The following is a 27,024-nucleotide window of genomic DNA, read 5'->3' on the forward strand; positions in this document are numbered from 1 at the left end:
TTAATTAGTTCAACTTAGTTATGTAACATTAAAAGGTAATGAATTAGGTAAATGTGAATTAAAATTTAAATGTATTAAATTAAATTGAAGTTGAATGAATTAAATCATATTAAATGAAATGTAATATAACTAAGTAAACAATATTAAATTTAAATTAAATGATACACAACACTGAATTTAATAAATTGAATTAATATTAAATTATTTTAGGGCGCCTGGGTGGCTCAGTTGGTTAAGCGACTGCCTTCGGCTCAGGTCATGATCCTGGAGTCCTGGGATCGAGTCCCACATCAGGCTCCCAGCTCAGCGGCGAGCCTGCTTCTCCCTCTGACCTTCTCCCCTCTCATGCTGTTTCTCTCTCTCGCTCTCTAATACATAAATAAATAAAATCTTTAAAAAAAAAAATTATTTTAGACCAAATTAAATTTAGTAAATCAAGTCAGTAATGTTAAATTAAATTTGAGTAATTAAATTTAAGTTAAACTTGAACTATATTCCCTTAAACTTATTTTCATACATCAAATTGTAATTAAATTAAAATTGAATTATATGAAGTTCATTAATTGATGTTAAAATAAATGTATCAGTACCTTTGTGACACATACATATTCATTTATACTAACTAAAGTTAATTTAATACATTAAAATAACAACTAAATTTGAAGAATTAAATTATGTTAATTAAAATATATTACAATCAAATTAAGATTAATACAATATTAATTAGAAAAAGGAGGCAAGGGTGGATCTGAAGGACTGCTTTGTGGATTAAAAACGTGTTTTGGGAAGAGAGGGTCATTGAATCCATGTTGCAGCTCCTGTGTCTTCAGCTGTCTGTGATGATGTGGAGGGGCCATAAATAAAAATGTTTAGGAAAGGTGAAAAAAGCAAAACAAAAACAAAAACCAGGCTTCTGAAACCACCGGCAGGAGAATCATCGGTAGCAAGTAAGTTGCTATTACATCCAGAGCCAAGAAATCCAGAAGAATTGTCAGCAAAGGGGAAAAAGTTTCATTTTCCCCAGGCCTCTCTCCCCAACCCGAATCAAGTCGCTCTGACTCTGAATGTGGACATGTGGACATTTACTATGACCATTGGGTGGGACTTGGGGTGGTGGGGGCATTGACCTGTTGTATCTCATTTGACCTCTGTGGTTGCCCGAGCTAGATCATTACCCTAGGGAGACGTCTACCTCTCCGATGTGTCCCAATTTTTTTTTTATTGTACATGATCTAATTTAAAAAATGTTACAATTAACTTTATAGGAGAGAATTGAATATGTACGAAACAAGAGAACTAAAGTGGACGTCACCAGGGACCCAGCAAATCCACTGGCGGTGGCGGGGTCAGGGGAAGACTTGGTGAAGCCACCTGTCTCGGATTTCAGAATCTACTTTGGTTCGGCCACTTCTCACCAGAGTCGGTCAGTTCACCAGTTCACAACCGTTTATGGCCTACCATGGCTGCTTGGGACTGATTCTGAGGGGCGAGAGCGCTCCTGCAAAAGCCCGGGGGCTGAACCGGGCTTGGGAATTGGAAGGAGGAAGGAGAGCGGGAAAGAGTGGTGGACGTTGACACCGGAGACATAACAGGGGGAAAGGTTTCCTTCGCAGCGCTAAGGGACACAGTCTGCTAGCGCCCCATTAATACATGTGGAAGGGGAAAGTGACTGAATGGAAGACTGAGCGTAACTTGATACAGGTAGCGTTTCCGGCGCAGCCACTTTTTCTTTGAACTTCTCTGCAGTGCAAGCCGCCGGCGTACGGAATCGATGGCCAAAATGGCGCCGCCCTCTTGGAAGCCGCGATTAGAACGCTGCCATGTATTGCCCGTGAACGTACGGACTCGGCCATCTTACGGAATCAGTTTCCAAGATGACGGCATCTGCGTGGAAGTCGCGCATAGGCGCGGCCATATTTCCTGTAACGTTGAGTCCGTACAAGTGGTCACCGTACGGACTCAGCCGACAAGGTGGCAGTGCCCTCGGGAAAGCAGCCGTATAGGTGCGGCCATGTTTCCTGCAAACTTATGGACTCGGCCGCCGTACGGTCTCAGTAGTCAAGATGTGACCGTAGAGGCTCTAGGCGGCGGATCTACTTGTTTGCTGCGGAGCCGACGCATTAGGCCTGCGCAATAAGAGTACGGTGCCCGGGAGGCGCGACCAAAGCGGAAGTAGTTGTGGGCGCCTTTACAACGGCCGGGACGCCTCCGAGAGGTCTGTGCGGATTCGGGGGTCGCTGGCGGGGGTCGCGGAGGGGTGCGCCGAGAGCGGAGAGATGGTGAGTACGGGTCCGGGGAGGGGGTCGGCGGTAGAGGTCAGGTGGATTGGTAGTGGTGGGGTCCGTGGGCAGACTCTTCAGGGTCTGTGGTGAGCCGTAAGGAGAGTCTGTGGGCAGTATGGTGGGAACCTGTGGTGAACCTTAACAAGGGTCTGTGGGTAGAATGTTGGGGGTCTGATGTTCTGAATATTTTCTGATGTGTGAACCATCTGGGAGTTTTGTGATGAGCCATTATGGGGGTCCGTAATGGAAGTTTGTGGCGATCCCTTTCGGTAGTTTAGCGGGGGTCCGGATGGGAGATTGTTTGGGCAGAGTGATAAGGGGTTTGCGATGAGCGGTACTGGTTAGTATGTAGTGAGCCGTGATGAGTCTTTGTCAAAGGACCGGTGGGGAAAGGTGATGGGGGCGGGTTGTCTGTGGGGTTGATAACGGGGGATCTGCGGGGAACCGTGATGGAAATATATGTTCTGTCTGCGGAATATACCCCGTGGTGTCTGAGAAGTGAGGGGGGCCTGTGAGGAGTCACGATGGGGGCAGTATGAGATGAATGGTAGAGTGTAACTAACTGTTTAGAGTGTGTGGATTGAGTGTTGGAGCGTTAGTGGGGTAAGTGATGGAAGGTCTGAGACAGTGATGGGATTTATAAGTGTGGTACTGGGGTGTCAGGGGTGAGTGGGGGGGCATGTGGGAATTGTGATGGAAAGATTTAATGAGGAGCTATGATGGAAAGTCTATTGGCAGAATGTTGGGGTTTGTGGTGAGCCGTGATGGAGCTGTAACAAGGGATGAGGCACTATGATGGGGGTTCTCTAAGGAACCATGATGGTGGGGGGAATCCCACAGGAGGGTGATGGTTCAGACCCAGAGCCTCCAGATGCTGGGGAGGACAGCAAGTCGGAGAATGGGGAGAATGCGCCCATCTACTGCATCTGCCGTAAACCAGACATCAACTGCTTCATGATGTGAGCCGGGGAGAGGCGGGCGGGGCTGACACTTGCAAGGTTGGGTGAGGCTGATGGGTCCAGCCCCTCACATCTGCACCACTCACCCTATCCTCTGCAGCGGGTGTGACAACTGCAATGAGTGGTTCCATGGGGACTGCATCCGGATCACTGAGAAGATGGCCAAGGCCATCCGGGAGTGGTACTGTCGGGAGTGCCGAGGTGAGGGGGGTGGCCTGGACAGGGCAGGCAGATCCACCTGCCACGAGGGAGGAGAAGCCATAAAAGGAGGGTGGGTCATGGGGAGTGGTGATATATGTCTGTGGGTGATTATTGTTTTGTGGTGAGCTGGAGCGGAGACTCCATGGTGAGCCCAAATACAGGGTCCCACCAGACGGGGTAGCTTTGCCCTGCAGTGGGGGACAGAGAAGGTGGGTGGGACAGAAAAGAAGAAGAATGAATTCTGGGACCATCCAAATTCCTCAGTGTCAACCCACCTTGACCCCACAGAGAAAGACCCTAAGCTGGAAATCCGTTATCGGCACAAGAAGTCACGGGAGCGGGACAGCAATGAGCGAGACGGCAGTGAGCCCCGGGATGAGGGTGGAGGGCGCAAGAGGCCTGCCCCAGATCCAGACCTGCAGCGTCGGGCGGGGTCAGGGACAGGGGTTGGGGCGATGCTTGCTCGGGGCTCTGCTTCGCCCCACAAATCCTCTCCACAGCCCTTGGTGGCCACACCCAGCCAGGTGAGTGGCTGCCATGGCTGGGATAGGTAAGGGGACCACATTTCAGGCCCTACTTGTGTTCCTGATTTCTGTTCTGGGCCCCTGTCTTCAGCATCACCAGCAGCAGCAGCAGCAGATCAAACGGTCAGCCCGCATGTGTGGCGAGTGCGAGGCCTGCCGGCGCACTGAGGACTGTGGCCACTGCGACTTCTGTCGGGACATGAAGAAGTTTGGGGGCCCCAACAAGATCCGGCAGAAGTGCCGGCTGCGTCAGTGCCAGCTGCGGGCCCGGGTGAGCATGGGTAGAGCTGGGCAGGGCCAGGTGGGGGTGTCAGTATGTCCAGGAAGGGCTCATTCAGGCCAGGAGGGGTGGGCCAGGTGAGGCGGGGCCTGATTGCATACAGACAGGTGGGAAGGAGCCTGGCCTGTCCAGATGAATGGGGCACGATCAGGTGTACGGGGCTAGCAGGGGCGCCTCCAACCCCAGGTGGGCAGGGTAGAGCCAGATGTTTCAAGGTGGTCAGGCATGTCAGGGCAGGTGGGACGGAGATGAGCATGTCCTGGTGCTGAGAAGTGGGGGTAGTGGGTGTGTCTGGGGAGGCAAAGCAGGGCTAGTTGGTGGGGCTAGGCTCTTGTGGGAGGGGCTAGGGCAGGGCCACCCTCCATCCACCTGGGGCTGACCTGGGCCTTCCTCCTGCCGGCACAGGAATCGTACAAGTACTTCCCTTCCTCGGTGAGTCCAGCCCCCCAGGGCGGGGCGGGGCATGCGGGCAGGGCGGTCAGGGCCAGTCCTGAGATTCTGCCCCGCAGCTCTCGCCAGTGACGCCCTCAGAGTCCCTGCCACGGCCTCGCAGGCCACTGCCCACCCAGCAGCAGCCACAGCCATCACAGAAGCTGGGGCGCATCCGTGAGGACGAAGGGGCAGTGGCATCATCAGCAGTCAAGGAGCCACCTGAGGCTATGGCCACACCTGAGCCACTCTCGGATGAGGACCTGCCACTGGACCCTGACCTGTACCAGGACTTCTGTGCGGGGGCCTTTGATGACCATGGCTTGGTGAGCAGGCAGAGTGTCCCATGGTGGAAGGGGAGAGGTTACAGAAGCTGAGTTTCCATGATCAGGAGACATGGAAGATGAGGCAGAGTATGGAAGGCTGATTTGGGAACTGATTAGTGGTGGGGTAGTCATGAGTGGGGCAGGTGGGTCAGTGTATGTCACACTTGCAGCCCTGGATGAGTGACACAGAGGAATCTCCGTTCCTGGACCCTGCGCTGCGGAAGAGGGCCGTGAAAGTGAAGCATGTAAAGCGTCGGGAGAAGAAATCTGAGAAGAAGGTGATGGAGAGGGTGAAATGGGTGTGGGAAGGCCGAGGGCAGGGCGGGGAGGGAGAGGCAAAGGTCAGGAGCTGGATGGGGCAAGAGCCAGAAGGGGGTGGCGTACAGGGGGAGACGGGGATCGAGGGCTGATTTTAACTCCACCCTAACCTGACCTGACCTGCTTCGTCCCGTAGAAAGAAGAGAGATACAAGCGGCATCGGCAGAAACAGAAGCACAAGGACAAATGGAAACACCCAGAGCGTGCCGACTCCAAGGACCCTGCATCACTACCGCAGTGCCTGGGACCTGGCTGTGTGCGCCCTGCCCAGCCTGGCTCCAAGTATTGCTCAGATGACTGTGGCATGAAGCTGGCAGCCAAGTGAGTCATTCCTGGAGGGTTCAAGGGAGTCAGGGAATACGGGGTAGGGCATGGCCTGAGCCCTCTGTATGTCTTCCCATCAGTCACCTGCCCACTGTTCAGTCCACAAAGCACCCATCTATCCATTCTTCATCCATCCACCATTCACGTGCTCATCTGCTTATTTATCTATCAGTCACTTAATTATCCTTTTGCCATTTGGTCGGCCATCCATTCTACTATTCTTGGATCACCCCACTTATCTTGTTGTTTGCCACCTTCCCTGCCTGCACCCAACCCACTGCCTCCCTGCAGCCGCATCTATGAGATCCTCCCCCAGCGCATCCAGCAGTGGCAGCAGAGTCCCTGCATTGCTGAGGAGCACGGGAAGAAGCTGCTCGAACGTATTCGCCGTGAGCAGCAGAGCGCCCGCACCCGCCTTCAGGAAATGGAGCGCCGATTCCATGAGCTTGAGGCCATTATTCTTCGTGCCAAGCAGCAGGCTGTCCGTGAGGATGAGGAGGTGAGCAAGCACAGGCCCAGCGGCACGGGGCCCAGTACCTGCTCCTGCCTGGCTTTATCGTTTCTTCCACTCCACACAGAGCAATGAGGGGGACAGTGATGACACGGACCTGCAGATCTTCTGCGTCTCCTGCGGGCACCCTATCAACCCACGTGTTGCCTTGCGCCACATGGAGCGCTGCTACGCCAAGGTCAGGGTGTCATCCTGAGGGGGAAGATCAGTGGGTCCCTGGGGGAACAGATGTGTTGTCTGGGGGTTGTCTCGGGAGGGCATGCAGCACACATCCACAGTTCCCTCCATTTGTGCTCATCCCTCCAGTATGAGAGCCAGACGTCCTTTGGGTCCATGTACCCCACACGCATTGAGGGGTGAGTGTGGGTGCTCCGTGGAGTTAGAGCAGGGAGGTTAAGGCTGGGGTCGGAAGTGGCATGTTGGGGTAGGATATGGGTATGGACAAGAATAGATGGGTCCCCCTTCTCTCCCTCCACTACCTTTTCTCTACTCTAAACCCCCAGAGCTACACGACTCTTCTGTGATGTCTACAATCCTCAGAGCAAGACCTATTGTAAGCGGCTCCAGGTGCTGTGCCCTGAGCACTCACGGGACCCCAAAGTAAGGTTTGCCCTCAACTCCCCCCATTCTGTCCTTTCTTCTTCTTCACTGCCCCACATTCATCCCTTGCTTCCTCCTTTGCCCTCCTTCCTTCCCTTTTCCCTACTTGACTGCTTCCATAACTCTCACTTTGCCTGCTTTATCACTCTTCATTCCTTTCCTTTTCCCTGTCTCATTATGTCCATTCCTCTCTACGCCCTGAACTCTCTACTCCTTCCTTACCTCTCTGACCATTCCCCATTCCTGTCCTCTTTTCTGCGTCTCCACCCCCATTTATCCCTGACCCCCAATCTCCTTGCAGGTGCCAGCAGATGAGGTATGTGGGTGCCCTCTCGTACGTGATGTCTTTGAGCTCACAGGTGACTTCTGCCGCCTGCCCAAACGCCAGTGTAACCGCCATTACTGCTGGGAGAAGTTGCGGCGTGCCGAAGTGGACCTGGAGCGTGTGCGCGTGGTAGGTTTTGATGCTGAATGTGGCTGGGGTCAGGTGGGGCTTCTGGAGTTCCTTCTCATGGCTCTTTTGCTCCCCTGGCAGTGGTACAAGCTGGATGAGCTGTTTGAGCAGGAGCGCAATGTACGCACAGCCATGACTAACCGGGCAGGATTACTGGCCCTGATGCTGCACCAAACGATCCAACATGACCCACTCACTACCGACCTGCGCTCCAGTGCTGACCGCTGAGCCTCACACTGGCCCAGAAGTCCTCACACCCTGCATTCCAGGCTGGGGAGCTGCCGTGAATCCCCCATTTGTCTGTTCTGCCATTCATCTGTTTCTCCAATGGTCCCTGAGTTTCTCCCTGTGCCCATCCACCATTTGACTACCCAGCTGCCATTACCAGAGGGTCTCAGAATTTTCTCCTGTCCTTGTCTGTCCCTCTGTCTCTCCATTCTCTGTGCCTGGGTGGGACTGTGGAGTTTGCTCACTCTTGCCTCCCCCCCCCCCTCGGTTTTGTTAATAAAATTTTGAAGAATTAAGAAAGATCACTACTGATGTTTTCCCAGCTGCAACTGCATTCCCAAACCCCCTGGGTAGATGAGCTGTGGCACACACCTGTATTCAGAGTTAGTTGCAGTATACAGCTTTAAGTGTACAGTTGGCACCCACTCTGTGCTCTGCAGGAGCCTCTTGGGCGGTGGGATATGCCTTGCTGAAGGAGAGCCCAATGACCTACATTCTCAGTATTTCATCCTGAAACAGTGTGTACACAGTCGGCACTAGTTCAGTATTGTGGCTGCCTTACCACCCGTGTCAGCATTGACATCCTCCTGACTAGAAACGTATTCGATGACGGACACACGGTCTCGTTCTCCCACAAACCCCTCCTTGTTACACGTGTGTAACAGAAGTCTGGGAACCCCATCCCGCCCTGTCGGGTCTAGTGATCCCCACAGCACAGCCTTTCCAGGATGGGCCGGGACGGCCCTTCTGTTTACCTGCAGCGCGGCACCGCCCCCTTCTCCAGTTCCCGCGGAAGGAGCCGGGGTTAGCGTGCGGCCGCACTAGTCCCCGCGCGCTCCGGCAACTGTTCGGCGGGGCGGAGAGAGCGGGACACAATAGTCCTGGGGGAGATGGTCGGAGGACCAACGGCACAGGCGCTACGTAGGCGAGAGGTGGGAGAGGAGGCCTCCGGCACGACCTCAGCCTCCGGCGCCCCTCCCTCCTGGTTACTGCCGGTGGAGACCGCTGGGGGAGCACCGTAGGGCCAACACTAACCCTCCACGCCCCCTTAGGTTGGGAGAGCGCTGGCGGAAGCCAGGCAGGCGGAGTGGGGAGAGAGCGCCGGTTGGCGAAATGAGGGGCTCCGGCGCTCCAGGTCTCCCATAGGGGTGCGAGCCGTAGTTGGACGTCAGGGCGCATGCGCAGTAGGGCCCAGGCCAGAGGCGCGCGCTGCTCTGGGACTGAACACGCAGGTGCGGGGGGTCCTCCCCACTAAGGGCAAGCGCTGGAGGAGCATTAGCGCGCAGGCGTCTTGCCGGGGGCGGGGCCCTAGAAGTGGGCAGCGGGTTTCCGGTTCCGGGAGCAACGAACGGCCGCGGCAGCGACAGCTACCGTTTCAGAGGAAGCGTCTGCGGAGGAGGAAGAAGAGCAGGGCAAGGCGGGAGTCACAGGCGGGACCCTCGTCATGGGTCCGCGGACCTAGAGCGGCGGAAGCTACCGGCCCGGTGCCGAGCTGGTGAGACAGTTGTGGGGGTGGAAATGGAGAGCGCTCAGGCGTAGGACGGGAAAGAATTGAGGCTCAGAACGCTGACGGAGAGGAATGAAGGGCCCTCAGGCCGATGAGTGGGAGGAATGGCGGCGTCGGAATATTGAAGGAGAGGAATGGGAAGGTTTTGCCTGAGGACGGGGAGGAATGGGGCTCAGAGCGCTGACAGGTGGACGTGTCGGGAGTCTGGACGAGGACGGAGAGGGATGGGGAAGGATCCGAACCCCATCCCACCGAGGGGAGACCTCGGTGCCTCTCAGGTTAAGGAGAGAAATGGGGGTTCAGAACGCTGAGAGGGAGAAATGAGGGGTTCTCAGGTTGATGACGAGAAGAAATGGGGGCATTGGGATGCTGAAAAGGAGCGACTGGGACTCATGGAGAACGAGAAGAAATAGGGGTTCCGAATGCTGAGTTAGGGATGGCTTGATCTTGGGACAAAAACGGGGAGGATTGAGGGGTGGGTTCAGAATGCTGAGGGGAGAAGTCAGGGTATCTCAGGGTGATGAGAGGAATGGAGAATAAGGGACACTGAAGGGAAGGAATGAAGAAACTTTTTAGCTGAAGACGAGAGGAATAAGGAGGTTGAGGGACTGAGATTGGTGAGGTCTTGTGGCTCAGAGCACTGACAGAGAGGGAAAATAAGGGAGGAGGAGGCTTTCAGGCTGAGGAACAGAAGGAGTGAGGGGCTATTTAGGGTAAAGAGATGGAGAAGCTGGGGGCTTTCTGGCAGAGGACACAGAGGAAATTGAGGCAATAGCCCTGAGGTAGCGTGATGAGAGGACATCAGAAAGGGAAGGAATGGGAGGGCTAAAAGACTGAAAGAGAAATTGGGGACTCCTGGGTCAATGAAGAGAGTGAATGGGAGGTCAGAACATTGAGGTAGAGTACTGGGACCTTGGTCTGAGGATGAGCAGAATGGGGCAGATGGTGGGAGGACTAGGACCCCTCAGGCTGAGGATGGGGAGTATGGAGGTTTCAGGGTGACAAAGGGGAGGAGTGGGGACCAGTAGGTTAAAGACAGAGTGTCTCCTGGGAGGAATGAGAGGTTCCTAGGTTGGCAGAGGGGAGAAGTGATGGGCTCTCAGGCCAAGGACAGGGAAGAATTGGGAATCAGGACATTGAGTAAGGAATGAGGATCTTTGGGTTGAAGATCGGGACTCTTAAGTTGAAGATGGGGCTGTTAGGTCAGGAAGGGGGAGGAATGACAAGCTTCTGGGCCCAGGACAGGGAAGAATGAGATGGGAAAGGGGAATTTCTCTTATATTGGTCAGTTGCCTCTGGTAAACACCAGGTCTTGGACAAGCACTAATAAATACTAGCAGTTTGTGGGGCTAGGGCACAACGTGTCCTCTCCTAGAGCCTCAGTTTTCCTCATTGCCCCCTCCATGTTGCAGGCCGCTGCTCCTTCCCTTGGCTCCCATGGCTGAGGACTGGCTGGACTGCCCAGCCTTGGGCCCTGGCTGGAAGCGCCGTGAGGTCTTTCGAAAGTCAGGTGCCACCTGTGGACGCTCAGACACCTATTACCAGAGGTACTGGGCGGGTTGTGGACAGAGTCATGGGTAGGCTGAGCCTGCTTAAGCAGGGTGAAATCAGGGGGTGTGTTTAATTTTGTGGGTGGGTTAAAATTATGCATATATATTCGATTCTTATTATTTGTAGATTCCATATTTGCACATTTGTCTGCTTGCTAGAATTTGTATTAAAGTCGATACTCCCTGTACTTTCACGGTCTTTCATAGATATGCACAGAACAGCAAAAAATTTAAGTTGCCTGCCTGATACACGCATTCCCAGCTGAGGTTGAATGAGGCTTTCTTATTCAGTTCTTTTACTGTAATCAAGTGTCCTTTTTGTGGTCTACTTAGTGCCATGTTTTTCACATTTTTGTACTTCTTATTGGTGATTTTGGTGTTTAGAGTGGCCCCCAGCATAGTGCTGAAGTGCTGTCTGTTGTTCTGAGTGCAAGAAGTCTGTAATGGGCTGTAAGGAGAAAAATGTGCTGTGCTACAAGGAGAAAATACACATTAAATAAATTTCAGGTGTGAGTTGTTGTACTGTTAGGTGTGAGTGCAATGTTAATGAATCAAAAATGTGGTACATCTAGAAAAAGAAAAGGAAATTTTCTAATTTGTCCAACTTCCAATTTCTGGAAAATGCTAAAGTAACATCTATAGTATGTAACGAAGCTAAGGAAAAGGTGGGAAAAGGGCTAAACTTAAAGATCCATAAGATAATAACCAGTAAAACAAAGTGTAGTGGACAGAGTGAGAAGCTGAAAGCCAGGGACATTGGTGGTTGTGTTACCCCTGGTTAGAAAAATGTTAAACCTATTTCAGCTAGTGCTGACTGGCTCACATGTTTCAAAAGGTGATACATCGTGAAAAATGTTAAATTTGCATACAAGGTAGTTCTGCAGACCAAGAGTTTGCAGAGGAATTTTAAAAATACCTGTTAAGTGTTACATGGGAAAAGTGTCACGTAGAAGGATAGGTTTTCAAACCTGATGAGAGTGGCTTATTTTACAAGGACCTTGTCAAAAGTACCTATATAACAATACTCCAAAGCTCCTGGCTTTAAATTATTGAAAGGCCATATATAAAACAAGGTTACACATTGATCAGTTGACAGAAATGTCACCTGAGGCTCGCAGGAAGCTAACCTGTAGATTCCCTAGGAGAAGAGGTTCTATGTTCACCAATTCAGTGTTTAACGTGACTTTATACAATATACCACGAATGAGAATCAGCTATCGATACGTGAATATATGTGTTTATATACTATTTACGTTTAAGGATCTAAGGTGTTTTAGGATATATTAGTGATGCAGTTATTAAATTTACTGCATTCTTCCTGAACTTTTTTTTGTATCTAAGTTGCTGTTTTCCTGGAGAAATATAGTAAAATCATAAATGATAGTGTTTGTACTTAATTGTATGTTTATCCACATAATCACAACTTGTATGAACCTGTCAAAATTTATACTTTTAAAGTGCTGTCATCAAGAACCGTACAAGATTAGAGGTTTTATCCTAATTAGGGCAAGATAACAAGTATGTCACAATTTTGTGGATGCTGGTAGGATATACGAGACTCCTGGGTCAGAGATGAAAGAGTTTATTACTCACAGTAACAGCAGTATCCAGAATGTCATTATTTTCATGTCGGTTCCCCAAACACCAGTTCCCATATGGTGACCTGCAGAGGGCTAACTGGCATCTGCCCATGCATTGGATTGTAGGAAAGGAGCCTTGAGCTTAAGGAATCCAATCTTTTATAATGTTAGGATAGTAGGATGCCTTCCCTCTGCTCTGGAAGGAGAACTTATCTCTTATCTTCCAAGGCTGTTTGCTGTACAAACATCCTTGAAAAGATAGTTCATAACAAAGGATTATCAGTGCCTCTCTTGCAAGACATGCAGAAATGCTTGAGACCCGTGGAGTATATTCTTTCAATATCAGTTATTCCTACTTTGTTTTGTATGTAGTTGCATCTGTATGTTTATGTATATATTTGTATTTATGTTTATGTGCTTGTATATGTGTGTATTTTTGAAGAGTTTTCTTTTTTGCGTTTTTACATGTTTAGTACGTAACACTAATGTATTTATATATTACTAAAGATACTGGTATTTCTACCCATATTTATTTTTATTTACGTAGACTGCAAGTAGTAGCATATGTCGTAAATACAGAGTATTTATGTTTATGTTAGTTATTTATATTTGCACATACACTGCTATTTGTACACATTTTGTATTTCTGCTATGCAGGCTTAGTTGGGGTAAGACCTGGTCAGGGCTTACATGCCAATCCCAAGCTGCCGCCTGTATCCCCTGCCAGCCCTGCAAGCCTGTTCACCAGCCCAGTGGGAGGGTTGTGTGGGTGGAGTGGCCGTGGCTCCACCCAGGTACCAACCCATCCTGGCCCATCCCTAGCCCCACAGGAGACAGGATCCGAAGCAAAGTTGAGCTGACCCGATACCTGGGCCCTGCGTGCGACCTCACCCTCTTCGACTTCAAACAAGGCATTCTGTGTTATCCAGCCCCCAAGGTACTACACAGTGTTGGGTACCCAGGCAGGGGTAAATGAGCCACCTAACACCCACCCACTGATCTCTTCCTTCTTTCCCTCTCATCTGCAGCCCCAGTCCTTAGCTGTCCCTAGCAGGAAGCGGAAGAAGCCTTCACGACCAGCCAAGACTCGGAAACGTCAGGTTGGACCCCAGAAGGGTGAGGTCAGGAAGGAGGCCCCAAGAGATGAGACCAAGGCTGATGCCGACACAGCCCCAGCTTCACTCCCTGCTCCTGGGTGAGTGTTGGCCTAAAGTGAGCCAAGAGGGTGAGGGTTGTGGCTGGGGTGCAGTCAGAGCCCCACACCCATGTTTCCCATCCCAGGTGCTGTGAGAACTGTGGAATCAGCTTCTCAGGAGATGGTACCCGAAGACAGCGGCTCAAGACATTATGCAAGGACTGCCGAGGTGAGTGGCCCCCAGGGCCCTGGGAGACAGGAGTGGAGCAGGTCTGATGTCAGGTTAGGACACCACTGTCGGGCTAGAGGTTGAATGGTGGACATCAGGGCAGCAGCAGTGGGTGAGGTTAGATATCTGATGCTTCTTGTCCACTTCTCTTTTTCCCTCTCCAGCACAGAGAATTGCTTTCAACCGGGAGCAAAGGATGTTTAAGGTAAGCACGACCTGCCTCCTCCTCACAAGTGTGCGGTGGGAGCAGGATGTGATGGGGGCTTATGGAGGATCTGAAGGAATGGTGATGGATCCACAGGGTGTCAGAGTCATTTTGTAGGGAGCTAGCTTTGGTCAACAGACAGTAATGGGTTAATGGGGTGTCAGTAGATTCAGCGATGAGGTTAACGGGGCACTGGTAGACATTGGGGATCGCCTCTGATGGCAGCTAATCAGTAGTTGTCAGATACAGTGATGAGGCAAGTGGTGGACTACTAGACATGGCAGTGGGGGCTAATAACAGACATGTAAGGGGCAGCGCATCTGGAGCAACTCAGTTTGGGCCTGTGACCTCGCCCCACCCATTCCTGGCAGCGTGTGGGCTGCGGGGAGTGCGCGGCCTGCCGGGTAACCGAGGACTGCGGGGCCTGCTCCACCTGCCTTCTGCAGTTGCCCCATGATGTGGCCTCGGGGCTGTTCTGCAAGTGTGAGCAGAGACGGTGCCTCCGGATTGTGGAAAGGGTGAGTTGGGCAGGTAGGGTAGGCCCATGGCTCACCCTGGCCCCTGGCTCTCATAGCCTTGGCCCCATGCATCATGCCTCTGCCCCCTCCAATCCCCCCAACAGAGCCGAGGGTGTGGAGTGTGCCGGGGCTGTCAGACCCGAGAGGACTGTGGCCGTTGTCGAGTCTGCCTTCGCCCTCCCCGCCCTGGTCTCAGGCGCCAGTGGAGGTGTGTCCAGCGGCGCTGCTTACGGGTGAGTCAGGCTGGAGGGGCCAACACTGTTGGGGCCAGGGCTGGGGCAGAACTCATTCTGCTGTTAAAGTTGCTACTGCTGCTGCTGCTTCCTCCCAGCCTTGCCCACCTCATGTCTTCTTTTCTCCCTCGCCCCATGCTCAACTCCCTGGTCCCACCTACCTGCCCCTGTCTGCCAGCACCTTGCCCACCGTCTCCGTCGCCACCATCAGCGATGTCAACGACGCCCTCCCCTAGCTGTGGCTCCCCCTGCTGTGAGTGCCGCACCCCACACTCTGCCTGCCTGTCCCATGCATGCTTTCTGCACGTCTCTTGGGGGTTTGGGGGGTAGGTCCTGTGTCTGCTTGGTGCCACCAAGCCTAAACTGCTCTTCTGGCTTTCTCCCAGGGTAAACGTAGCCGCCGCAGAGGAGGCTGTGACTCCAAGATGGCTGCTCGGCGGCGCCCCCCGCGAGCCCAGCCACTGCCTCCAGTTCCCCCATCACAGCCTCCAGAGTCCCCAGAGCTGGTGAGGCCCTGGTGGGCAGGGGGAAGGCACAACCCTAACCTTACCCAGTACCTGCCCTGACCCCACCCCATTTGCCTCTGCAGCACCCCAGAGCCCTGGCCCCCTCGCCACCTGCCGAGTTCATCTATTACTGTGTAGACGAGGACGAGCTAGTGAGTGGCCCTACCCTACATGGACAAACCTAGATCCTCCCAGGGCACTTGGTTAAGCCCAAAGAAGCAGCTGCTGCAGTGGGCCTAATAGGGGAACAGCAAGACAGAGTAATGGGTACTAGTAGGGGGTGAACAGACAATGGGGGAGGGACTAATATGGGATGGACAGGTGCAGCAACAGTACCTAACGTCAGATGAGTCAGTGCGCTGGTGGGGCTAATAGAGGAAGCGTCAGCGTAGTGAGAAGAGTTCACATAGGTTGAGCAGATACAGCAGGCACGATGGAGGCAACTATAGAGGGTCAGCAAAATTCTGCTGAAGGTGGGGGTCAAAGACTTTGGTAGCCACTGGTCTAGCAGATGACGTGACGGATACGGTGTTGGAGTGCCTGATGGTATCGGGCACTGTCCGATACAATGATAGTGCCTGGTGTTGGACTAGCAGATGCTGAGGTGTGACCAAGCCCAGTGCACAGCTGCTTCCCTCTGGCGAGGCTAGTGAAGGAGCAACAGGAGCAGCATTGGAATAGTGCCAGTAATAGCAACGCTCTTTTTGCCTGTCCCCCAGCAGCCTTACACGAATCGTCGGCAGAACCGCAAGTGTGGGGCCTGTGCAGCCTGCCTACGCCGGATGGACTGTGGCCACTGCGACTTCTGCTGTGACAAGCCCAAATTTGGGGGCAGCAACCAGAAGCGTCAGAAGTGTCGTTGGCGCCAATGCCTGCAGTTTGCCATGGTGGGTGGGGCAGGAAGGGTCAGGCAGGTGGGACAAGTTGATCCAGGGCGCTCAGTGCCTGGGAGTGGTGGGTAGGCCTGGTAGGTGGGTGGGGCAGGCCAGATGGGTTGTGCATCTTCAGAGGAGTGGGCAGGGCAGTAGGTTCAGCCAAAGATTAGCCAGCATTGTGCTGGGGCAAATGAAGAATCTGGGTGGCACTGGCATTGCTAACAGGAGACCAGTAGGCTCAACGATGAGGGCCTCCTATGTAAGCAGGTTCTGTGCTGGAATTAATGGGGCTTAACAGGCGCATTGATCAGGACAGGGTGGTGGAGTTGGTCACTGCACCAGATGGCCATAACACCCTGTCTTTCTTCAGAAGCGTCTGCTGCCTAGTGTCTGGGCAGGATCTGAGGATGGGGCAGGGCCGCCCCCACCTTACTCTCGTCGAAAGAGACCTGGCTCTACTCGACGGCCCCGTCTGGGGCAGATACTGAAGACCTCCTTGACCACACCCACAGCCCGATCAGGCCGTGCCCAGACTCCAATGAAACAGGAAACAGGCAGTGGCTTTGTGCTACCCCCACCTGGCACCGACCTTGTGTTCTTACGGGAAGGTGCAAGCAGTCCTGTGCAGGTGCCTGGCCCTGCTGCAGCTTCCACAGAAGCCCTGTTGCAGGTGAGGGTCCTATCTTATCCTGCCCTTCCCAGCCCTACCCAGCCTTGTGCCAGGAAGCTGGGACCAAGTCTGCTGCAATCCTCCTTCACACAGGAGGCCCAGTGCCCTGGCCTGAGTTGGGTTGTGGCCTTACCCCAGGTGAAGCAAGAGAAGGCGGATGCCCAGGAAGACTGGACACCGGGCACAGCCATCCTGACTTCTCCTGTATTGCTGTCTGGCTGCCCCAGCAAGGTGGGGGTCAGTGATGGGTAGTCTGTGAGCAGAATGATGGTGGTTCTTTGAGCAGAGCAATAGATGTGCTGATTGCAGCCTCACCATAAAATTACCCCACCTGTCTGGCACGTGCCCCACCTTCCCCAGGCAACTAACTTTGCCTGCTTTGCTGTCCAGCTAACAGAAAAATGGAATTCTCTGAGGAATGGGAAAGGTTTGTAGGCTGAGAGATGGATTTTCTGGGCTGAAGTGTGATGGAAGTGGGATTTGTCAGCACACTGACAGGTTGGTTGATAAGAGACTCTTTCCTCAGGCCAACCCTGCCCTTCTGACTGCTGCCTGTTTCCCACCTCTCCCAGGCAGTAGACCCAGGCCTGCCACCTGTGAAACAAGAGCCACTGGACCCTGAGGAGGACAAGGAGGAAGAGAGCAAGGATGACTCCGCCTCCGACTCGGCACCAGAGGAGGAGGCAGGAGGGGCTGGCACACCCGTGGTCAGTGCTGGGGGGTGCTTCACCCTGCCCTGAGCCTGCTTTAGCCCTGTTGGCCATGATGACCCATGATATTAATTCTTCCCCAGATCACCGAGATTTTCAGCCTGGGTGGAACCCGCCTCCGGGACACAGCAGTCTGGTTGCCAAGGTGTGCCCCGCACAGTGAGGGGTGGTATGGGGTTGGTGCTGGTCAGATGTGGGCTCTGAGTTTTACAAGTAGAGTCAGCAATTTGGTATGATGCAGTGGGAGGTAAAGGCTCATATCACTGCATTGATCATGATCAGTGAGGGGTTATGTGCAGGACCTTAGAAATTTCTCCTGAGATTTAGGTCAGGACTTTCCTTGGGTATGTGTGGGGGGGTGGGTGGAGGGACAGGGGTCAGTGGAGGGTGAGGACTTGATTCCTTGTGATGAGATTTGAAAGAAAATTGTAAAAGCCTGGTCCACATCTTCCTAAGAAAATCCAGAAGGGGTCAGGTTTAATATATAAATTCTTATTTAGAGAATCATCATTTGGGGTCTTGAAGGCCTCTGGAGTCTCGAATAGATGACAGGTGGGCTGGACAGTGGTGGGTGGGCAGGAGATCTGGGCCCTGAGATGGCTCTGATCTGGGTCCACATGCAACTGCGCAATCTCAGGCTAGTCCTCCACCTCCTAGAACATCCTTTGTGGATGGGGTTGGGCTGTGTTTCTTGAGCTTTTCCTGAGCCTGTTGAGGTTATTAACAGTTTTAGCTGCTCCATAGAACTGTCCGTGCAGGCCTGGCAATAGGATGAAGGATAGCTGCCCCTAAAGACAGGGCTGGCGGGAGGAGGATGGGAATGCTACCTCCTGCAGAATGTTCACAGGCTGTGCACACAGCCCCAGACACAGGCAACATAAATTGTTGGCCTAGGCACCTGGATTCCTTTGTTCCCACAAACTAGTTTCTGCAGGCCAGAAACTCCTTCATCTGCCTTGGGCAATTACAGAGGTACTGACTGAGTACCTGCTGGGTACTCTGCAGTGTGAGAGATACAGTGGTGAATACAATGACCCTGGAAGGCTTATCCTTCAGGAGACACGGATTCCTGCCTTCAGGGAACTTATCATCTAAGTGAGGAAACAGTTTCCCTATGTGTGATATCATTACATGTTAACAGAGAAGGTAATGATGTGTTACCTTGTTTGTAATGGAATATTTTAAAAGTGAGAAGAGAGATAAGGGATAATTATGGGGAAATGGATGGTGGGCACAGAATACTAGGAAATGGTTTTGTGATGCTCCATTTTGCAAAGAGCGAACTTCATTCAACATACAGACCTGCTCCCTCTTCTCTAGGTCCAAGGACCTTAAAAAACCTGGAGCTAGAAAGCAGTAGACTGGAGGCTTCTGCAGACTGTAGGATTCAAGGTGATATTTAAAGACTGGCTTTATGAGAGAACACTGATCTACTCAGAGGCTGGACCGTAGACCGAGGGGCTTATGTAGGATTCAATAGGAACTGGAAAAACCTACCACCAAACCAGAGAAGCAGGCCTATTCAGTACTTTGAGCTTATAGCGGAAGTAAGCAGGAAAGGAAGAGAAAGAATAGAAAGTTGTTGCATCTGCTCCCAACTGGTGCAAATCCCGGGAGCTTGACTGTGATAAGAAGTGTGGATATTACAGGTAGGGGATCTGGGGTGGAGAGGGGATGTAAAAGCCACCACAAAACAGCCTATACAAGCCATCTTCATGAATAATCTTTCAATGGCTTCTGGATGAGACCTGGCGGTGTTTCTGAACATTTCCATTTTCTCAGAGAGACAGCATTGGAAAGTGTAATGTGAATAAACGAGGAAAGGAACTCTATTTGGTTAGTTCCTCCTACTGATATAATTTATTTAGTTCTCCAATCTTTTTAGGAAGACAATAGTTTTTGCCCATTTTTGCAAAATGGGAAAACAAGACTCAAAGAAATTAAATAACTTGTCCAGTGTCAGACAGCTAATACCAGTAAGCCTAGAAAAAAACCCCAGGTTGTAAAAACCTTGTTCTTTAAGCCACCAAACTGTAAGCTGTAATCCTATATCCAATAATGTGTAATATTATAGTAACAGAAGTTTCCAGTGACCTTGAAAACAAAGTGGATTACCCTAAACAGAACAAATCGCTTACGCTGCTGCCTCTAGCGTGGTTTAGGGAGTGCCAAGGCTGTGTGGATTTGGTCACCTTGTCACAGCACTCATGCATTCAAGAGACTGGGTTCTTTTGAGGCCTTAGGTGTTGCATAATATTCCTCAAACACTAACAGACGTCCTTCCCCAGGGGTCACTGTCCATTTTGCTTGTTGCCCTCATTCTCCTCAGCCAAAGCAGTCTTCAGAAGTAAAGCTGCCAGCCTGGTTTGCTGACAGCTTGCCTCCCCTGCCCGTTGATGACTTTTGTGCTTGGTTCCTGCCCTTGGCCCCTCTCTACTAGGGGTCCGAGTTCCTGCTTCACGTCCTACATAAGGGCCGGTCTTGACGCAGTCCCACCTCACTTCCCCGTTCTTCATGAAGTGCCAAAAAGTTCAGACCTGTGGTTCCTTACGTAGCCAGCTTTACAGGGCTGTGACTGAGTGCATGCCTCCTTAAATTCTGTAGCCTTTGTATCTCCCCCGCCTTAGTCTAGTCCAGGCCCTGCAGCTTTAGATAATTCAGATGTAGATTAGACATTTCCCCACTGTTAACCCTTTCTGCTACCCTCTCTGCTCTTTCCTTTGCTTTACCTTCTTGAGCCAGAGACAAGACTGGGTAATTTTCTGGTATTGTTTTGTTCTTCCCAGGACCCAGCCACCCAACTCTAGTATTCTGTGATGTCTTATATGAAATTTATTTGATTGGCATTCAGACTCCTAAGAGTCTGGTTACAGCGTGTATCACAGTACAATCAGAAAAGCAGCACCACTAATACAAAGATTTTATATATATATATATATGTATATATATGTGTGTATATATATGTATATGTATATTTTAAGGGACTTAATAGGGATTTGAGCTTATGCAGTAGTGGGAGCTGAGTAAACAGTCTCTGTAAGGCTGTTGTCTTTGCATCTAATGCTGGAGCTTGAAGTCTGCAGGGCAGGCAATCGGGAAGGGAAGATGGATGTAAAGTGTGGGAGACGGAGGACACTTTGGCGCGCACGAGCAAGAGCTGGAACCGGCGAGGATGGCCTAGAACCCATGTCGGTGTCTCAGCACCTCCAACTTCGATGATGTGGGTGTCCTGCAGAAGAAGCTGGTGCCCTTCATCACAGAGTTAAATACTCATCCTGCCCAGGAATTAGAGAAGCTGAAGGAAGATCCCAGGGAAAGTGGAGCAGCTGCAGGCCTGACTGCAGGCCTGACTGCTGCCCCACACCAACGAGGTGAGCCAGCAGATAAGTGACAACATGTGTGAACTGCAACAGTGCCTGGTGCGCCTGCACCAGTCTTCCGAGCGTAAAAACAGTATGCTGCTGCTTCACTTCTGTCCTCCAGTTACCATGCAAAATGTCTCTTGTGGCCCATCCTAACCGGAAGCATACGGGGAAGGGAGTGCTGGGAAACGTAGCCTAGTCAAGGTGACTCATTACAAAGCCACCCTGCCATGAATCAGCTCCCAAGGGTCTCACTGCTCACCCGAGGATAACTTGATAAAGCTACGTTGCTGGAAATGCAAAGCTGAAGACCATGGATTTCATGGTGACCCCAGCAAGTACAGAAATACTGTCAAGCCCACCCAGAAAAAAACTGGCTGGTCTCGGCTATTTTTGTGTCATTCATTCAAGTAATGAGAACCTGGCCCATGGTAGGCACTGTACTTGATCCTGGGATACAGGAATGAAAAAGATAGAGTCCATGCAATTTTATTAAATACATCAGTATGTATTACAAATGGTGAATGGATATCCAACTTTATCATGGAATTTAATGGTGAAAATATAGAATTCAGGAAACTGTCGGGAGGACAGCCCTTGTGTGAACCTTGTTGGGGCACAATAGGAATTGGAAATAATATAAATAGTTTCTATCTCTGAGCTGTTCTATTTTAAAATTATTTTAAAATGATTTTTATTGTCCCGTTTACTGTTTCATATATTCAGTGTTTCTTTGGGGAGTGTCTTGATGGTGGTAACAGTGTTGACTCTGAGAAAGTGGGATGGTGGGTGGCAAGATCAGGGTCAGGTTCTGTCCAAGGGCCTTGGGCCAATCGCTTCTCCAGGCCTTGGGGCTTGGCTGAAGGCAGAGGCTCACCGTGCGGGGCGCTGGTCCCGGCCCCGCCCCTCCACCCTCCGAATAGGCCCGCCAGGGGGCGCCGGGGCCGCGGTCAGCCCACCACCGCTCTCGGGAGACGCAGCCCCTCACCCCTGGCCGGGGCGGCTCGGGGGCGTGGCCTCCGCCCGGCTGAGACACCAATCCTTGGCCGGGCTGGGAGGAAAGCCGACTCTTCTTCACGTAGTGGTAAAACAGGCAAAACCGAACTGGAGTTAAGTTACGGGGCACGCCGGGGGTAAGGGTGCAGCACGACGAGCTCTGGACCGACGCTGGGACGTTCGAGGGCAGCAAAGTGTCGCCAGGGGTCGGCTTCCCCCGTCACCGAACTCATTTCGACGGGATCCTGCGGGCTGTACGACCTCTGGGGTGCCCGACTGGCTCTCCTGTATCTCTGCTGCTTTTCCCAAACCCCGCGCCTGACTGAGGGCTTTTTCATTGCCTCCCTTCTTTCCCAAGGGTGTGGTGTGAGGGGTGGTTCCACACAGACCATCCAGCGGGCCAGTCGCCCGTGGGACTCGAAGATCAAGGAACTGACCCTCAGGACTCTGTCCAGGGAACCGAGACGACCTCTAATTTCTTTCTTTTTTGTTTGTTTCAGGCTACGTAAACTCTTAGCAGTAAATGAAAATGAGTATTTTACCGAACTGCAATTGAAAGAAGAAGCATTATAGGAGAAAAAAGACAAAATGAGAATTATTAAAAGAGATTATTAAAAAGAGAAAAAAGAGACATTATTTTGTGGCTGAAAAGCTGAACCAGCAATTCAGGAAATGGAATCCAAATCTAGAAACGTACCGCATACAAAATCCGAAGTGGGTGGATTACAAATGATTAAGGAATGCTAATTTACAGTAAATTGCGGCCTTGCGACGGTCTACACAATAGTTGTACTTTGGTTATTGTTAGATGTCAGTGACTGACAAGGTTCTGATTTTTTTCTATGCTCTAGTGTTCTGTGCTCGCCCCCACTTTAGAAGAGTACCAAAGCGTCATTCTTAATTGGCTCTTAGTTACTACCACCTTGCTCTTGACTGAAGTACAGCTGTGGGCTCCACCTGTGCGTAGGGCTCCTTCTAGGTTCCCTGAGCTGTGTTGCCTGTTGCCCTCAGATACGGATTCTCAGGGCCTCATTACCTGCGCTTCCCATCCATGTCCTCACCCTGGTTTACTGTGAACCGTACCTCAGACTCTTGGTCTTTATTTTGCCCAGCCAGGTCATGTCATTGCCCTCTTAGGCCATCTGATCTGTCCCCCATCCTAGGGTACCCCGAGTCAGCTGTGGTTTCTGCCCAGTGCAGTAGGAAGATGCTAGTAACAGATTTATCATTACTGGTTTGGGTGGGCTGACAAGACAGGCTCTCTAGGCCTTGTCTTAGCTGGAAAATGAGGATAATAATACCTGCTGTTCCATAAACCCTGTAAGACATTTGTGAGGTCCAAAGGTTTTATGTGTGAAAATACCTTGCAAATTACCGTAAAGAACTACACAAATATAAGGTGGTTGTCATGGGATGATTATTACCATCATCAAGATTCACCTAAAAATGCCCGCAACATTTAACCTTCCCACAGAGTATCCACTAACTTTTCTCATGCTTTTAAGCTGATTACAGGATATAAATAGCAAAGTCAATGGAATGTAATTAGATCTTCGCCTTCACTTCGGGTTAAGGAGGCTTATTTCTGCTATTCTGATGAACCCTAGAGGAAGGGAGCGCGGTCGCCGGAGGCCTGGCCAAGGGCGGGGTGAGGACCGCGCAGACTCAGCTCCTCGGCTCCGGGAGGAAGTTGCGAGCACCGGCGTCTATGGTCACCATGGTGACGGGACCGACTTCGGCCCCTCCCACCTGCCCCTCACCCTGCAGGGCGCACCATGGCAACCAGACCTCTGCATTGCGGAAGCTGGTCCCGCAGGTCTCCACTGTTGGGAAACCGCGGCGGACGCCGCCCCCATCCCGAGGGACTCGAAAATGTACAGCCAGCGGTTTGGCATCGTACAGCGGGAGGTTAAGGGCCCCACTCCCAAAGTGGTGATCGTGGTAAGCACGGGATGTGTGTGCGGGACCCTACTGCTTTCTGCATCTCCCTGCACTCCAGGCCTAGCCGAGCCCGACCTGGCCCCAGCTGCGGCTCTCTCAAGGGGAGCAGGTGCCTTGTGCGGTGGGTTGAATTTTGAAAGGAAGGAAGGATAAGGCCGTTCACCTAGTTCCTGTACTCTGTTCCTCAACCCCCCACCCCCCACCCCCCCACCCCCACCTCACACCAGTTATATTTAGATTCTGTATTTGTAGAATCACCACTTGGGATACTGAGAGTTTTCAGTCTCCAAGACACCCAAAGGAGGTCTGTCCCCTTGTGATGTGGCATGGCTGTCACACAAAGCGTGCTGGGCTGGGGCAGGGCAGGAAATCGGGTCTTGGCTGGTGGTGATTCAGCTGTGTCTGAATCTTGGGCTGGTCCTGCATTCCCAGGGAAATCGTATATGAAAGGGGGATTGGGCTGTGAGGGGTTGTGAGCAGTTACAGTGACCTTCCTGTGCCAACTCAACTGTAACAGAAGTGTCCCTGCAGGCCTGGCAATAGGACAGTTGGTTGCCTCTAAGGCTGGGGTGGTGGTAGGCCAGGAGAATGCTGTGTGCTGCAGAATTTGATGGGTTTTGCTCAGAACCCCAGACACTTGGTCAATGCACCTAGATTCCTTTGTTCCTACAAGTTTCTACAGGCTAGAAAACCTTCATGTGTAATTAGGCAATTATAGAGGTATTACTTGAGCCCCTGCTGTGTCCACAGCACTGTGGGAGATACAGGGGTAAATACAATGACCCTGGGAGGTTTATTCTTCATTAAAAGTCTGATCCCTGCCTTCCTGTTGCTTATTATCTAATTGCAGAAACAATTTGTTCATGCATAAACCATTAAAGGCTAACATGGTAGATAATCATGTGCTATATGTCTGTGATGGTACTTTGTGGAAGAAATATCAGGAATAATGAAGGATGCAGTTTTATTATGCACCACAGTGCACATAGCAATTCTCAGTCCACTTACAGACCTACTCCCTCTTCTCTGGGTCCGAGGACTGTATAGGTTCTGGGTCTGGAAATCAGTACATTGGAGGCTTCTACAGATTGTAGGGTTCAAGGTGGTAATTATAGACAGATTTCATAAAGGACAGAAACTGATCTACTTTGGGTTCTGTATCCCAACACAGAGCTCAGGGACTGGGCTATTGTTCGAGTGCCATTACTTGTGTTGGGAACAAATAAGGAACATGAAAAAAAAAAAAAAATTACCACCAAACCAGAGAAGCAGGCCAACTGAATACTTTGAGCTTATAGAAGAATAAAGAGGAAAAGGGAAAAGTCAGCGTTGTGCATCTCAGATGTCAGAGTGTGATAAGAAGTATGGATGTTAGAGATAGCAGCGTTGCGGTGAGGGAAGAATTAAAGCCACCAGAGATGAGACTTGATGCTAAACAATTCCTCCAGGAGAAAGCAATAAATGATGTAACGTCTGAAGTAACAGAGAACTAAAGGAGCAGTTACGTGGTGAGTGCTGCTTAGGGACCCAGTTATTTAATTCTCAAAATAGTTTTTTAGGAGCACATTTATTTTGCTCATTTTGACAGTTGAGAAAACTGAGATTCAAAGAGATTCATGTACCTTGTTTAAAATCACACAGTTGTTATGGGTAGAGGCCAGAATTAAACCTAGACTGTAAAATACTGTTCTTTAAGACATATAAACTGTAAACTCTCTCATTAGAAACTGTAATTTAACATGTTACAGTGACAGAGCCTTCAGTGACCTTGGAAACACAAGGTAGTGATTAAATCCTATGTTCTCCTGCCTTTAGCATGGTTTAGAGTCGCAGTGTCCAATATGGTAGCCACTAGCCATACATGGCTTTTGAGCACTTGAAATGTGCCTAGAGTCACATGTTGAAATGACAATATTTTGAATATATTGGTTAAATAAAACATATTATTAAAATTAACTTCCTGTTTCTTTTTACTTTCTAAAATGCAGCTACTAGAAAATGTTAAACTATGGATCTGTTTTACATTATATTTCTGTTAAACAGTGTGGATTTCGAGTAATACTGAGACTGTGCATGGATTGGTATCACCTTGTTGTTAGAGAACTCCAGTTCAGATCTTACTCCTCCAGACACTGGGCCCTTCCTGACCACAGAGTCCTATACAGGATACCCCAAGCTTTGAAGGGGTTCCTGACGCCTGGCTACTACTCAGGATATTTCTTACCACCCTCACCCTCATTCATCTTTTCAGTCAAAATGTACCTCAGAACCAGGTTCCTGCTCTGACAACTCAAGACAATTGATTCTTGATGACCTTGGTGCTTGGTTCTCAGCCCATATGTCTACTGGGAACCTGAATTCCTGTGTGTATCCTGAACAAGGTGTAGTCTTGACCCTTTTCCACTTCGTTATCACTGAATCTTCATTCATACAATGCCATACATATTAGAGAACAGTAGTTTGTTAATTAAGTGGCTCTAGGCTCTAAATAATTCTGATATGGATTAGCTACCTACCATGATATAACCCCCAACATCATCTGTTTCCAATCCACCTCAGCCCTATCTTATCTTGTTCAGCTAAATCTAGGTACCTGTATGTGTACCTTGAATCTTTTCATCAGGCTATCTACAAATGTTGATTTTCTTTCTTTTCTAGGAGACTCCTTTACCAAGACTTAACACTAGTATTTTGATAATCCTGACAGTGATGTTAGTGTAATGTTAAAAGTGTAAATTATCAGATTGACTTTCTGCCATATGAGTTAAGAATTTTGTTACTTGTAAATCAGCATCCTGCGGTCTCACTATTCACCTAAGTTTGACTTGATAAAACTGGCTTGAAAATACAAAGCTCAAGACAGTGGATTTCATGATGGCCCCAGGAGGAGCAGAAATTGCATCAAGCCTACCCAGAAATGTTTCCTTCCTCCCTCCTTTTCTCCCTACCTTCTTTCCTTCCTTCACACTGAGAACCAACAGTGGTAAGGCATTATACTTCAATGCTAGGAATACAGAAATGAGAAAGATTGTCCATGTGATTTTATTAAATATATCAATATGTGTTCAAAGTAGTGTGTTTCCAACTTTTTAGTGGAAGTTTGTATTTAAAAAAATGTAGAAATTCAAATTACCCCAAAATATCAGGAGTACTGCCCTTGCATTAAACTGGGCACAAGAGAAATAAAGCATTACTATCAGTTTTTTCCCCTTTTTTCTTTTCCTTTTTTCTCTTCCCTTCCTCCTTCCCTTCCTTCTCAGTAGAGAGTTTTTTTATTGTCACAACTCATTATATATATCCTGTATACTTAGAGATAGTAGCCTCTTCTAGTTGAAATTATTTTGATGGTAACTATGTTGTCTACCCCTGAGAAACAATGTGGGACAGTGGGGGGCAAGATGAAGGTCAGGAATTAGAAGATCCCTAATTCTTGTTCTATACAGGTTTGCCCTGACTATTGGAAGCACTTTGACAAATCACTTAATGTTTCTGAGTTTGACTAAATAATCTCTAGAGTCCTGCTCAAATTTTTAACTTTATAATTCCATGAACTTTCACTCAAGCGGCACTT

The 27,024-nt window shown here is 50.3% G+C and overlaps 3 protein-coding genes across 54 annotated transcripts in view; all 3 read left to right on the forward strand.

The window, feature by feature from the left end:
* The first annotated feature begins 1,959 nt into the window (after window positions 1-1,959).
* On the forward strand, window positions 1,960-7,736 carry CXXC1 (CXXC finger protein 1). 3 transcript variants are annotated; one of them, XM_036078247.2, is made up of 15 exons: window positions 1,960-2,279; window positions 3,123-3,241; window positions 3,342-3,442; window positions 3,731-3,966; window positions 4,058-4,237; window positions 4,652-4,678; window positions 4,756-5,001; window positions 5,172-5,279; window positions 5,456-5,640; window positions 5,935-6,142; window positions 6,222-6,332; window positions 6,461-6,510; window positions 6,658-6,754; window positions 7,056-7,208; window positions 7,290-7,736. In XM_036078247.2, exons 1-15 carry the CDS (start codon window positions 2,277-2,279, stop codon window positions 7,434-7,436), a joined length of 1,971 nt encoding a protein of 656 aa, XP_035934140.1. In that variant the 5' UTR covers window positions 1,960-2,276; the 3' UTR covers window positions 7,437-7,736. The 3 variants fall into 3 exon arrangements, with proteins under 3 accessions (XP_035934140.1, XP_035934141.1, XP_035934142.1); XM_036078248.2 differs by lacking the exon at window positions 4,652-4,678; XM_036078249.2 differs by lacking the exon at window positions 1,960-2,279 and having other exon boundaries at window positions 3,121-3,241; window positions 3,731-3,805.
* A 1,020-nt stretch (window positions 7,737-8,756) lies between these two features.
* On the forward strand, window positions 8,757-25,409 carry MBD1 (methyl-CpG binding domain protein 1). Of its 50 annotated transcripts, XR_013443309.1 has the most exons (19): window positions 8,798-8,931; window positions 10,356-10,490; window positions 12,896-13,010; window positions 13,102-13,268; window positions 13,355-13,437; window positions 13,602-13,642; window positions 14,014-14,160; window positions 14,265-14,393; window positions 14,572-14,646; window positions 14,780-14,899; window positions 14,983-15,051; window positions 15,619-15,786; window positions 16,145-16,444; window positions 16,538-16,681; window positions 17,017-17,151; window positions 17,238-17,299; window positions 20,231-20,525; window positions 22,013-22,226; window positions 23,120-25,409. XR_013443309.1 is itself a non-coding variant. In XM_036078237.2 (18 exons), exons 2-17 carry the CDS (start codon window positions 10,381-10,383, stop codon window positions 18,512-18,514), a joined length of 1,899 nt encoding a protein of 632 aa, XP_035934130.1. In that variant the 5' UTR covers window positions 8,758-8,931; window positions 10,356-10,380; the 3' UTR covers window positions 18,515-18,546; window positions 20,231-20,363. The 50 variants fall into 50 exon arrangements, 48 of the variants coding, with proteins under 48 accessions (XP_077916457.1, XP_035934130.1, XP_077916468.1 ...); XM_036078237.2 differs by lacking the exons at window positions 22,013-22,226; window positions 23,120-25,409 and adding an exon at window positions 18,475-18,546 and having other exon boundaries at window positions 8,758-8,931; window positions 16,538-16,675; window positions 20,231-20,363; XR_013443308.1 differs by lacking the exon at window positions 23,120-25,409 and having other exon boundaries at window positions 22,013-22,298.
* Window positions 23,321-27,024, forward strand: part of CFAP53 (cilia and flagella associated protein 53) — a 36,523-nt gene continuing 32,819 nt past the window's right edge. The window contains exon 1 of the mRNA XM_078060350.1: window positions 23,321-23,453. Coding sequence (XP_077916476.1) covers window positions 23,385-23,453 — 69 coding nt within the window. The 5' untranslated portion in view covers window positions 23,321-23,384. The remainder of the gene's footprint in view (window positions 23,454-27,024) is intronic.

This window comes from Halichoerus grypus, chromosome 13 (assembly GCF_964656455.1).
Source record: "Halichoerus grypus chromosome 13, mHalGry1.hap1.1, whole genome shotgun sequence".
NCBI classification, from domain to species: Eukaryota; Metazoa; Chordata; class Mammalia; order Carnivora; family Phocidae; genus Halichoerus; species Halichoerus grypus.

Excerpts from the sequence above, each read along its gene's own strand:
- CXXC1 (XM_036078247.2), top strand. Across the intron at positions 3,242-3,341 it reads GACATCAACTGCTTCATGAT|CGGGTGTGACAACTGCAATG; the intron begins GTGAGCCGGGGA and ends TATCCTCTGCAG. Across the intron at positions 4,679-4,755 it reads ACAAGTACTTCCCTTCCTCG|CTCTCGCCAGTGACGCCCTC; the intron begins GTGAGTCCAGCC and ends TCTGCCCCGCAG.
- MBD1 (XM_078060331.1), top strand. The coding sequence starts at position 10,381 with ATGGCTGAGGACTGGCTGGACTGCCCAGCCTTGGGCCCTGGCTGGAAG. Across the intron at positions 13,269-13,354 it reads GCTTCACTCCCTGCTCCTGG|GTGCTGTGAGAACTGTGGAA; the intron begins GTGAGTGTTGGC and ends TTCCCATCCCAG. Across the intron at positions 16,682-17,016 it reads GCTGCCCCAGCAAGGTGGGG|GCAGTAGACCCAGGCCTGCC; the intron begins GTCAGTGATGGG and ends CACCTCTCCCAG.